Source organism: Portunus trituberculatus, chromosome 19, assembly GCF_017591435.1.
Source record: "Portunus trituberculatus isolate SZX2019 chromosome 19, ASM1759143v1, whole genome shotgun sequence".
In the NCBI taxonomy this organism is placed as follows: Eukaryota; Metazoa; Arthropoda; class Malacostraca; order Decapoda; family Portunidae; genus Portunus; species Portunus trituberculatus.
In genome coordinates, this window is record NC_059273.1 from 11,101,733 (window position 1) to 11,113,991 (window position 12,259).

General features: G+C 40.4%; 1 protein-coding gene across 2 annotated transcripts in view; it reads right to left on the bottom strand.

The window, feature by feature from the left end:
* Nucleotides 1-12,259, bottom strand: part of LOC123506362 (tripeptidyl-peptidase 2-like) — a 39,776-nt gene that overhangs the window by 3,122 nt on the left and 24,395 nt on the right. Inside the window, exons 10-22 of one of the 2 annotated variants that reach the window (XM_045258404.1) lie at nucleotides 10,516-10,651; nucleotides 10,079-10,238; nucleotides 9,638-9,818; nucleotides 9,239-9,348; nucleotides 8,443-8,600; nucleotides 7,644-7,821; nucleotides 7,158-7,316; nucleotides 6,163-6,264; nucleotides 5,807-5,929; nucleotides 4,140-4,385; nucleotides 3,756-3,880; nucleotides 3,214-3,298; nucleotides 250-403 (exon numbers count right to left, since the gene is read on the bottom strand). In XM_045258404.1, the coding sequence (XP_045114339.1) occupies nucleotides 250-403; nucleotides 3,214-3,298; nucleotides 3,756-3,880; nucleotides 4,140-4,385; nucleotides 5,807-5,929; nucleotides 6,163-6,264; nucleotides 7,158-7,316; nucleotides 7,644-7,821; nucleotides 8,443-8,600; nucleotides 9,239-9,348; nucleotides 9,638-9,818; nucleotides 10,079-10,238; nucleotides 10,516-10,651 (1,917 nt within the window). Of the gene's footprint in view, nucleotides 1-249; nucleotides 404-3,174; nucleotides 3,299-3,755; nucleotides 3,881-4,139; nucleotides 4,386-5,806; nucleotides 5,930-6,162; nucleotides 6,265-7,157; nucleotides 7,317-7,643; nucleotides 7,822-8,442; nucleotides 8,601-9,238; nucleotides 9,349-9,637; nucleotides 9,819-10,078; nucleotides 10,239-10,515; nucleotides 10,652-12,259 lie in introns of both variants that reach the window. The other variant, XM_045258403.1, reaches the window with a different exon arrangement.

Here is a 12,259-nt window from a genome sequence, read left to right on the forward strand (position 1 = left end):
TGATATATAGAATCTTACAATGGTGCTGCCATGTTAAAAGAAGAAAAAGTTAAATGCTCAGTCTGATGAAAGTAGCAAGCCAATACAATCATGTTAACCTGTAAATCTATCTTTCAGAAAACTTTAACTATCCATTACAAGCTAAAAAAAACTATAATAACTGGCAAAATATCGAAAGAATTTTTTTATTTTATACCAAAGTACCTTTATCTGTTATTCAATTTTGATTTACAGATGTCATGAACTCACCAAGCTTTGATATCCAAGCTGTCTGTAGGTCCCTTAGTGCTTCCAGATACTCAGAGTAGGTCTTTGCTTCTTTCTTCTCCTCCGAGTTGCTGTTGCTGGCACTGCGCTTCTTACATGGCAGCTCAGTGACCACCACTCGCAGCAGGTACTGGTCCTACGGGTAAAAACAGACCCTCGCTTAATTGGGAGTTCCTGCATTCCTAGAGGTTGCTCATGTTGGACACCTAGCATGGATGGTCCTGTTTATGTCTCACACTTTTTTGGAATATTTATTTTTCATAATTCATGCCTGGATGAAAGCACAATACAGTTTTACCTCAAATGCATTCTAACCATCACACCAAGAGTATGTCTGTGAGATACAGTGTTATGTGCCTTGATATGCATGCAGAGACTATATCTATTACTGCCATCATCACCAGCATTAGAGAAAGGTCTGAACTTCTCCACAAGTTAATGAAGTCATGTGCCACTAATCAGTTAATCAGTTTCTTTCTTTACTGCTTGATCTCCCTCTAAAAGCACTATTAAGACAGGAAAATGTGCACTATTTCTTGCTTCCTAGAGCATGAGCCATTGCTATCTTTGAAGTAAAAGTATTCACTGGAAATGGAAAAATATTGCGTGACTTGTACCGAGTTTTCCCAAGGCTATATTGCAAAAACAAGTTAAAATATGTAATGTCTGTAATGTACAAACATTCTTATTAACAAGAAATAAATCTAGTCTACTTTGTCATCTAACTCCTCTATATTAAGATATACTCGTAGATCTCTACTTCTGAAAGGAACCTATAACTTAAAAAAGACAGTCAACATTACAAAAAAAATGCTCACAAGGTACTCTTCTAACAAACACAGGGAGGAAGCACTTCAAGTCTGGCAAGGATGCTACACTGGGTAAAAGTGTTACCTTCCCATACTATCATATTGTCCTAACCTGAACAAATTCTTATTCCTCCAGTTATTGCTGTTCAGGAATGATTTAACACTGAGCATAAAAGAGAAAAATGTTTCAGGGTTTCATACAACAAATGGCAATTCTGAAAAATGAGAGAAAAGTAAATTTTGAGACATGTTATTTATCTATAGTGTTGTGCAAGACTGGTCAAGCTTCAACTATGCTTAAGTACAAACAGGCAAATGCAAAGGTCAGAAAGCATAAAGTGATACAGGTACTGAATGCAGGTGAGTCACAGTGATAAAGAACACAAAAACTGAGGGAAAGAAATTTATAATGGTGTGTTAATTCAACTGTTGTTTAATTCTACATTAATAACAAGAACAGTGAAAACTCAAAAACAAAAATACTGACCTTGTAAGAAACTTTGTAGGAATAACAGAAAGGTAGAGAATTTGGAGAGACAATCATGGTAATAGTCTATGAAAATAAATGATAGGGGAGACCACTAATGTGGAGAACAAAATCAAGGCAGGGTGTGATATAACTTGCATTTTACTCTGTACTGAGAGAAAGCCTGTATGTTCCAAGGGATCAAAGTGTGCAAAGCTTAGAGGCATTAGGGGGATCAGAGAAAGAAAAGCAAGGAGCAAGGAGGAGAAATAAGGAAGAACAAAACACTTCAGGGCTCGACATTAACTCTACTCTAGGTCTTCTTTCCAATGCTAAGTAGTCAATTGAAAGTGGTACCCAAATATTATGAAGCCCACCCTAGATACTAAAATAGTTTGTATGTACTTTGCTTACTATTTCAAATGCATAATTAAGAGATTCCATATTGATTCTTGATGATTCTATTGTTTGAAAATGGTTGTTAAAGCTTTGTAGTTATTCAAATCACCAGCACATTCTGTGGCCAACTACTATATCTGTCTATATATCAGGCTGAAGATTCCATAATATGAACATTAAATGGAATGAAAAGGTTTGTTTATATATATGAAATAGACTTCAACACTTGTCTTCTTCACTGTACAAAAAATGTGCCTGTATGTACAAACTATCACTTGCTGGCCACATGCGATAACCTAGTGAAACATGACTTGTCTTGGCACTTGACACATGCTCATCCAAACTACACAGCATTCTAAAACACAGCAAGCCACTTGTGTATATATCTGAGTAAGAGTGCATGTGTAAGAAGTTGAGATTGAGTGTTTGTTTTGCCAGCAGTTGGAAAATTCAAAGTGACACATAGATGCATTAAATAAATTCAGGGATATTTCAAAATATGTTCCATTTGCTGAGGTTCCTTAAAATGTTTTAAAAATTCCCAGAAATTTAACTATGAATGAAAATTAACAAAGCTGATTATAGCAAAGCTGAAATGCTTCACACAACTTGCTATTGCATGCACTGAACATCAACACATTTATGTACATGTGGATGAACAGAAAGACTCATCCATCCTCTGAAGCCTGACAAGCTCAGCTGAAGACCTGGTGATGACAGTGTCTCCATGCTGTGGCTGTGTCAGGCTTGCTGAGATACGGGGTTTGTGATCTACATTTTTCTATTTATTAGTCCACTTGACATGCCATCATTTAATTAATATCAAGGAACTAGTGTCGGATGAGTCAAATAATCTATAAAACCGCATGACACCTGCAGACATGATCCCATGACAGAGACAAGTATTGTCATATGGCCGAATGAAGTGGCTACAGTATTACGGACCCACCCTGACTTAAGACACACTGCCTCTCTCTCTCAGTGTGTTAGTGAGTGTGTAGCTACCAAAGGGGGCTCATCATTTATTGTTTGTGGCCATGCACAGCTCTCAAACAACAAATGAATTACTAATCATGTCATCAAATAAAAACAAAAAATAAACAACTCTGTCTGCTAAGTTGATGTTCCTTAGCAGACCATGAAGATGGCCGTGCAAATACTTGAAGGCAGTGGTCCATGGGAATGGCTAATGTCGAGCTCTGAAAGTGAGCGAGGGGGTGGGGGTGCTCTTACCGGCATGGTACGTATGGGCCCAAACTTGTGGCTACTTACAGCTTTCCGCACTTGTTCATCCTTGGCAAATGACAGGGTACCTAAAAGGGCCTGGCCTGGGGTGAGCCCAAGGCCTTTCAGGATCCTGCAAGAGAGTGACAGCACTGAGATTGAGGCAGAAGAGATGGGAACAGATCCTGCCACACATTGGTCTATATCAGTATTGCATTAAGGTTCCTTGGGAGATCTATTTGGCTCTCAAACAGTGGGTTGAACATCCCTGGGCTACATGACAGCAGCACATCTCATGATAATGTATTTCAATAATAATATTAACACAACAAATGCCTTTAAAATTCACCTTTGTTCTTCTCACAGCTGATCACTTGAAAAACCTAAATTGCCCTCCTTTACTTCCCTTTCACAATTGCAATGACACTTTTAATGTCATTATAGATGTATAAGTAGGGAAGTAAAAAAAAAAAAAATTAAATAAATAAATAAATAAATAAAAAAAATAAATAAATAAACAGCAAGTTCAGCACACAGTAAATGAGTGAGGAGAGGCAACCACAAGGCACACCCAGAGCCAATTCACTCACTTGTCAGAGAGGCTTGGAGCAGTGAGGTAGATGGGCTGGCAGGTTCCTGGGGGCATTGTGACAGTTTGAGCCTTCTTTCCTGAAGCTACTGCAGCATTGAAACTTGTATACACATCTAATTTGACCTGTTGAGAGGTTGGTTTGTGTGAGATGAATAATTTCTGATATCTTTAAAATATAATATCAAAGGGAAATTTTTTTCTACTCTCGTCCTTCCATCCCCTAAGTACAAAAAATTGAAGGCTAGGGAGAATTAAAATCAAGTGCATAAATAGGTCAAAATGAGGTAAAGAATAACACAGAACTTTTCTTATTTTAGACAAGAATTGAGAGGCAAAAAATGAAGTGAAGTAGAATTCCTGCTGGTGAGAGTATGTAGTGTACCTCCTGAGTCAGCTTGGTGAGGACAGTGAGGGGCAGGTCAGACAGTTTCTCCAAGAGGTCAGGCCTCTCATGACGGACATGAAGTCTGATGGTGTAGTCGCCCTTCTCCAGCTTGAGGGAGTACTTATTGCTGTAGGCATCTCCACACCCTATTAGCTGCTTGTTGTGATCGTACAGCATCCACAGCTGGGACTCCAGGGTGGACTCGTACAGCACATCACTCAGCATGGAACACTTGGGGGTCACCTGTGTATGGGGATGGGTGCTATAACAATGGAATCCCACACCTGTCTCTTAATTACACCTGCTTGATGAATACTTCTCACTATTGCTTCATCAATGAGTCTTAATTTTAAGTTGTGTAAAGAGAGCTGTGTTAAAGTAGGAGAGAGATGCATAATGAAGATGGACAGTGAGAGGACTGCAATATTCTAGAATGAGAATGAAAGGTGCAAGCAGACATTTCTGCAGTGGACTATTTAATAAAGGGAGTCCCAATGCTAATTAAAAACAATGATAATACAGGCAACCCCCGCTTAACGAAGGGGTTACGTTCCTAAAAAAAACTTCGTTAAGCGAAACTTCATTCAGTGAACCGATTATAACAAGTTTAACCCCTGACTTGACCTTCCATTGAGAGTAAACAAAGCGAGAGTGCATCATAATACAGTGAAAGGTTTAATGAAAGTAAAAATTATGAAGTTAAACATTTACGCAGTTTAATTTAGGTCATTATAATGTACACTAATGTATGTATGTACGTAACTTTATAATGTTGATGAACTTAAATTTATGAAGGGAGGGAGAGTGGAGCAGGAAAGACACTATCTGGCAACCTGTGGAATGTAAACAAAGGGCACATCATTGTATCACATACAAAACTTATGTACCACATTTCCACAAGGCTTTCCATTTTATCCATTGTAGAGTCACGAGTTCAGGTGCTTGTTTTAGCTTGCAAGGAAGATACGGTCTCACCAGCCTTCTTAATAGAGTCTGCTGACTTGAAAATAGTAGAGACAGTAGATGGAGTCAAGATGGTGGCGAGCAATGCTATTAGTTTTCTCGCCTCTCGTGTTTGTGAATAATATCCAGCTTCACTTCGAGAGTAAGAGACTTCCTGGTCTTCTTAGCAACACTAGGCGACATTGCAGGGCGTTTTGGTGGTAAGTTGAGCGAGGGAAGATGAGCTGCTGGTGACGCCTGTTATTGTTTTGAACAGGGGGAGTGAGTGGTGCACGTGTTGTCCACCAGAGGCGCTGGTGTATTCAAAAGCCTGTCGGCTTGCGTGATACAGCAGTGCTTTCAAACTTGGAAAAAATTACCTGGATAAAACTTCGTTAAAGCGAGTTTAGTGTTTGTTAAACGAGCAGATGGAAGTAAAATGAAACCTTCGTTGTAGCGAAATTTCGTAGTGTGAACTTTCATGAAGTGGGGGTTGCCTGTAGTAATAAAAATTAATGAAATAAAAGTGAAAAATTTGAAAAAAGATGAAACCATAAAATGTAAGTGATAAAATAACAAAACTGGTATAATAAACAAAACAAAAAAGAAAATAATGTAATAAAACACATGGGAAACAATACATTTGAAAAAATAAATAAATAAATAAAAAAATAATAAATAAATCATACTGCAAGTCACAGGCATATATACTTATGCCTCACCTCAGCCTGCTTAGAGAGGGAGAGGGAGTACGAGAGGATGAGCTGGTACACTGGTCGAGACTCTGGGATAGTGTCCCTCACCCCACCCAGCACCTCCACCTTGCTTTCTGTTGGCATCAACACCTGTAATGACACCAACAATACCACATCAGTGAAAAACTCGTGGAAAATTCTATGAATACATTGAAACCTTGAATCTCCAGGGAATCATGTTAATAAGACATAAAAAACTTACATCAGAGAAGAAAAATGCAAGACTAAATAAAGACAAAGAATTTGTAATTAACAGTGGAAAAAAGAGTAAAGCAGCAATTTGTTCAAGAGCTTCTGGTGAGAGAAGACACATCAAATCATACCTGGGCATGGTGCTTGAGAGTGGCCTGAGGACTCATCTCCTCATTCCTGAGTCCAGACCACACGTCCACACGCTGCACACCGTCACTACAGAACAGAGTCACCTGTGGGTAATGAAGATGAAAATTACTAATCAACTTCATGTTATAACAAAGATGAGATGATTTTACTTTTCTCAATGTACCTCTCTGATAACTTGCTCCCTTCAAGACCATTCCTCAAGGAAGTGGTCAGTGCAAAGAACCTCCACCTGTCCCTATCCAAATAGTATATACTTGCTTGTTCATGTGCAAGGTATCCACTAACACAACTGTCACACATGCATCCTTGCACATTGTAAGTGGCCTTCCTCTCTTATTATATATACAACTGGTCATTTTCTCAACATGTGGTAATACCCACAAAAATATAGAAAATATAAATTCTTCTTACTACAAAAGAATGAAATGCATCTTATGAACTCTTCAGCTACCAAGTGAAAGGAGTATCATACGAAATGACCAAATAGATGTCATTTAGCTACATAAATCCACAGTAACATCAGACCACCATGATCTACATCCCTACATCCCTGCTGTATACAATAAACTTCCAAGTCAGTACAAAAGAGTAATACAAGCAATGGATGTACCAGATTACTCACTCCTGTAAGTCAGCATTTGTAAATCATGCATTTTATGTGCTATTTATAACAATGATATCTCATAACATACACGATGTGGGCCTTGAAATGATATATCAAACTAAACTTGTAGAAGAAATGTTAGAATAAATAATTAGGGAAACTTTTATCATTGAAAGATGTTTATGCAGGAAAATGGATCCAGAAAAATCTTTGGGACACAACTAGCATACAGAAAGAATCCATGAATGCACAAGGACAACACCCATAACTTCATTCAAGAACATAAAGGAAACAGCATTTTCATCTCATCATAATTGTTATGGTAGCAGACACTTTTTAACAAGTCCTTAGCACCCAAACACAAGGCAGCACCTCTTCCTGTGACGGCCGCAGACTGTGAAACTCAACGAAGACCTGCACTTGACCATCCACCAGGCTGGACCACCACCGGGCCAAGCACACCTCCAGCGTGTAGCCGCCTCGTACGCTGAACACATGGCTGCTGGTCTCATTACACCCAAGATTGGTAACCTGGTGGTCAGGAGGAAACAAAGGGGAGATCAGCACTAAATGGTTGCATACAATATCAACCAATGTAAATAAATCTAAAATATTAAAGCACAATAAAGTACATATAATGGAAAATGAACTACACAAATGAAAAGTTATTCTACTTTTATTAATTCATTCTGTGCACTTCTTTTAGAAGGATTTTGAATTACAAATACATCCCTTCTAGCAATCATAATAGTGTATAAACCTTTAATGTACTTCTAGTTCCTGATAGCTGATTTATGTTCATTCCATGTGCAAAGTGCAGCCCTGGCAGGCCAAGCCCTGCCCTGACGGTGCACTTACCTTATAATACTCTAGCGTCTTAACACTACTCTTAGGCTTGAGTTGAACAGCATGAAGAGTGAAACGTTGGCACTTGTCCGAGTGGGAGGCCTTGAGGGACACTGTGGCCCACGTTGCCTCCATTGGCACATATATGAAGTGCCGGCGGATGTGTCCTGCCCGGAACACCTCAGCTTGACTGTGGGGTAAACAGGAATCTCCTTGTCAATCATTAGAACCACCATAAGGGCCAGTCATGAAGTTCTTTTGCATAGAGATAATAATAACATGACACAGCAAGAAAACAATGCATTACAGCGATGAAGCCAAGACATACAAACAAAGTCACTAAAATCTATATATACACATATAGTTTAAATTATCAACTTGCTATAAAATCCTTAAAATGTAAGGAGTTAGAATATATTGATAAAAGAAACAAACAGTTTTTAAATGCTCCTAGTGTCATGGGTAAATAAAATTCCACTCCATTATCAATAACACTTCAAAAATGCATGACAGACAAGCATGAACCAACATCCAATGAAATAAAACATGTGAATCACAAATGACATATATAATACATAAGAGAAAGTATTCAGGAACACAAACTGTCCAGCTTGCAAAAAATTAAAGAATTGCTCATATGACAAAAACAACTTCAAAAACAAAATTATGAGAGAGAGAGAGAGAGAGAGAGAGAGAGAGAGAGAGAGAGAGAGAGAGAGAGAGAGAGAGAGAGAGAGAGAGAGAGAGAGAGAGAGAGAGAGAGAGAGAATATGAGAGTGTTGCAAGAGTGACACCAGCACCACTCACTCACCATGAATACTGGTAGCCATGGTACAGTTCAACGAAGGGGACAACAATGGTTATGGGCACCTCGAACATGACGCCTTTCTCAACATTGCTGGCATTGTAGGCCTTGACGGAGGTGAAATACACCCGGCCACGCTCCAGACCACGGGGATCTATGCTCACCTGCAATAATGTGCCTTGAACAATGTACCTTACTATGATCATAATGTAAGTGCGTCTCTGCCTAGTTCTTTCCTTTTTTTATGTAGGAAAGCCAAGAGAGCACAAAAAATTAATGAGAAGAGTTTAAAATACAAGGAAACTTAGTTCCAAAGATGTTCCACTACTCCTCTCTCAAAGCAGTTCAAGTGATGAAAAAAAAAAGAGAGAGAAAGAAAGAGAGAAATATAGCACTATACATGATCTGAGCCACATATGTTTTTTAATCACATAAAGGTTTTACAGTCAAGTCAAGCCTTTTGTGTTCCATTTTTTTATAATAATAATAATAATAATAATAATAATATATGGTTTATTAATTTGGCAGTGCCACAAAAAGTTTACACTGAAAATGTACACGGGTGGGGGGGGGGGTGCATTAAAACAATGAAATCCTTAACCTAACTATGAATCTAACTTAACCAAGAATTAACTTATTGATTTAATTTATTTATTTATTTATGGCTCGCACCATAGTGGGCACCGCGCTACGGTGATACCGGTCAGTGCGCAGTGCTCTTAAGGGCGCCACGCAATTCTGGTGTCGGGTGGCGCGGGCAGGGAGAGGCACGTCTGGGGTTAGCAGGTGTGTGTGCACTAACCTGAAAGGACCTAATGGTGTATGCCATCTGCAGACAGCCTGGTGCCTTCACCCATGGAGCATCACATGTCATTACCAACTCCATGCAGAACGACAGCTTCTCATTGGGGTCTAAAAGGGAACAAAGTAGCTGTGATTGGCTATTGAGCTATCACATTAGCACTATAGGCTAAGTCCCAGCATCATACATACCACAAATGGACTTTGCTACCATATAAACTATCGTGGTATACAATACACAGTGCCCTTCATACATCACACCCCACATCAACATCATCACTCCAGCATCTAGGCAATTAACATACCAAGATCTGAGATTAAGATACTAAAACACATTATCCTGGTACTCTACAGCACTCCACACACCACAATACCCAATCCCCAGCTCAGTGCCACTCACCAGCCTCTGTGTCATTCAGCATCACAGGCTCCACCGCCACTGACACATCCATGGGCTTGTCTGCCTTCCAGTTGCGGATGTGGATTCCCTTCTTCCGCTCACTTCCACACTCTACAGCGAATCTTACTTTGTCTTCGACTCCACCGGCCTGCTGGATCAGGTGTTCTACCGAACGCTCTACCTTCAAAGGAACGCAATGTCATTATGGAAATTCTCTCTCATACAGATTCTATTTCTCTAGGATACTCTACCTTTATTCAATTATCTAACTTACGCTATCATTACATCTGTCTAGTATTTCATTATCAATGATTCAACTGTCTACTTCCACTCTCACAAGTCTCCTTTGTAAGCTTCATTAACTTGTAAGCTTAAGGAGTGATGAGTGACAACTTCTTACCCTACACTTGATCCTCACAGGGACACCACAAGGCTACTCACCTGTATTAGGCCATGTCCCTGAGCGAAAACATCAATGTCTAAGTGTAGGGCAGTGTTTTGTATTGAGCGACGGACGGAGTATGGGGAGTATGGAATGGACTTGAGCTTCAGAGCTGACAGGATTAGAGCTACACAACCTGCCGTGTGAGGGGAGGCCATGCTGCAAGGGAGGACAGGAGTTAGTGAATGGTATAGTAAATGGCAGACAAGAATCTATCAGGCTGACATAGGGTGGTCAAGACAAAGCACTACACACTCATACCCATGTCAATCACACTCTTAGCCCTATTGTCCCTAGGTATAAAGCCCATATAGTAGTATAATACAACAGGGAGAGCAAATATATGATGTTTTGGCTATGGAAATAGTCACAGCTGGCTGTAGTTATAGTTAACTACCACCATCACCATGAGACTACCAAAGACACTCAGCAGTACCTTGTCCCATTCATAAGCTGATTACTCCTGAGGGTGAAGGTGGGTACAGAGGTGATGGCTCCTCCTGGTGCACACACTGTCACTCCTCGTGCACCATCCTCTGTTGGACCACGAGATGACCATGTGTAGGGGCAGCCTGCAATGAAAAAAAGAGGAAGCGCTGCAAATTAATCTTTTTCACTGAAGTTAGTTTTCAGAGCAACATCAAAAGCTGGTTCCATGGAGAGAGAGAGAGAGAGAGAGAGAGAGAGAGAGAGAGAGAGAGAGAGAGAGAGAGAGAGAGAGAGAGATGCACACACACACACACACATGCATGCACGCACGCACGCATGCAAGCATGCACGCACGCACGCACGCACGCAAGCACGCACGGGCATGCACGCACGCACACACACACACATGCAAGCATGCACGCACGCACGCACGCACGGGCACGCACGCACGCACACACACACACACACACACACACACACACACACACACACACACACACACACACACACGCCTGGTAGCTCAGTGGTTAGAGCACTGGCTTCACAAGCCAGAGGACCAGGGTTCGATTCCCTGGCCGGGTGGAGATATTTGGGTGTGTCTCCTTTCACGTGTAGCCCCTGTTCACCTAGCAGTGAGTAGGTACAGGATGTAAATCGAGGAGTTGTGACCTTGTTGTCCCGGTGTGTGGTGTGTGCCTGGTCTCAGACCTATCCGAAGATCGGAAAGAATGAGCTCTGAGCTCGTTCCGTAGGGTAACGTCTGGCTGTCTCGTCAGAGACTGCAGCAGATCAAACAGTGAATCACACACACGGAGCGGAGCCATCGAGCAGGACACACGCATCTGAGCAGCTTGCAGACATTACTACAAAAGGAGTTGGACTCAGGCCTAGTGTATGTACAGGGGAAGAGGGGGCCATAGGTTCTCCTATCTCCAAATTAAATAAGTGTTAGATCACATATAAGGAATGAATAATGAGAGAGAGATGGAACCAAGTAGCGTATGGCAGAATCAAAACATACACTGAGTGATAACCAACGCTATATAGAAACCCCTATTGGTTTAAAGAAACTGACTGATGATACTATGGAAAAGGATTTCTCGGGTTTCATGAATGAACGAGGTAATATGAGAAGGCTTATTAATGTAGAAAGATAATTAAGATATATGAAGGAGGTGATGTCCAGTCTCAATGACAAACAAGACTGACTGATAAGAGAACAAAGCTCTGAAATTGAGAGTAGCTGAATGTGAGAAAGTCAGTGCAACAAACCAGGAATTGAAAGAGGAGATTCTGGAAATAAGGAAGCAAAATGACGTTCTAAAATGTTGAAAGAACTAAGAAATGAATGGAAACAGGAGCAAGAAGAGGAAAAAGCCAAATTTTTAGAAGTGGTAAGGAGACAAATTCAGGAGAACACAAAAGTCGCTGTAATAGAAGTTATCAAGGAAAAGGAAGATTTGGTGCGGAATGCAGTGGACAAGAAATAAAGCTTCATGATTTATGGGATGAGGGAAAAGAAAAATCCAAATAAATTCACGACAACGTGAAGAAAGGGAAATGGCCAAAACTGTTATCAAACGAGTACAAGACAGCACACAAGAATTTGACCAAGAGGTGGAGGAAGTGATTAGGCTGGGAAAGTACAGTGAAGAGGTAGGAGACCAATGAAGGTGAAAATGAGATCTCAAGTGGCTGTAGAGGAAATTATGGCTAGAAAAGGGAAGTTGGCCGATGATGTCGATCACAAG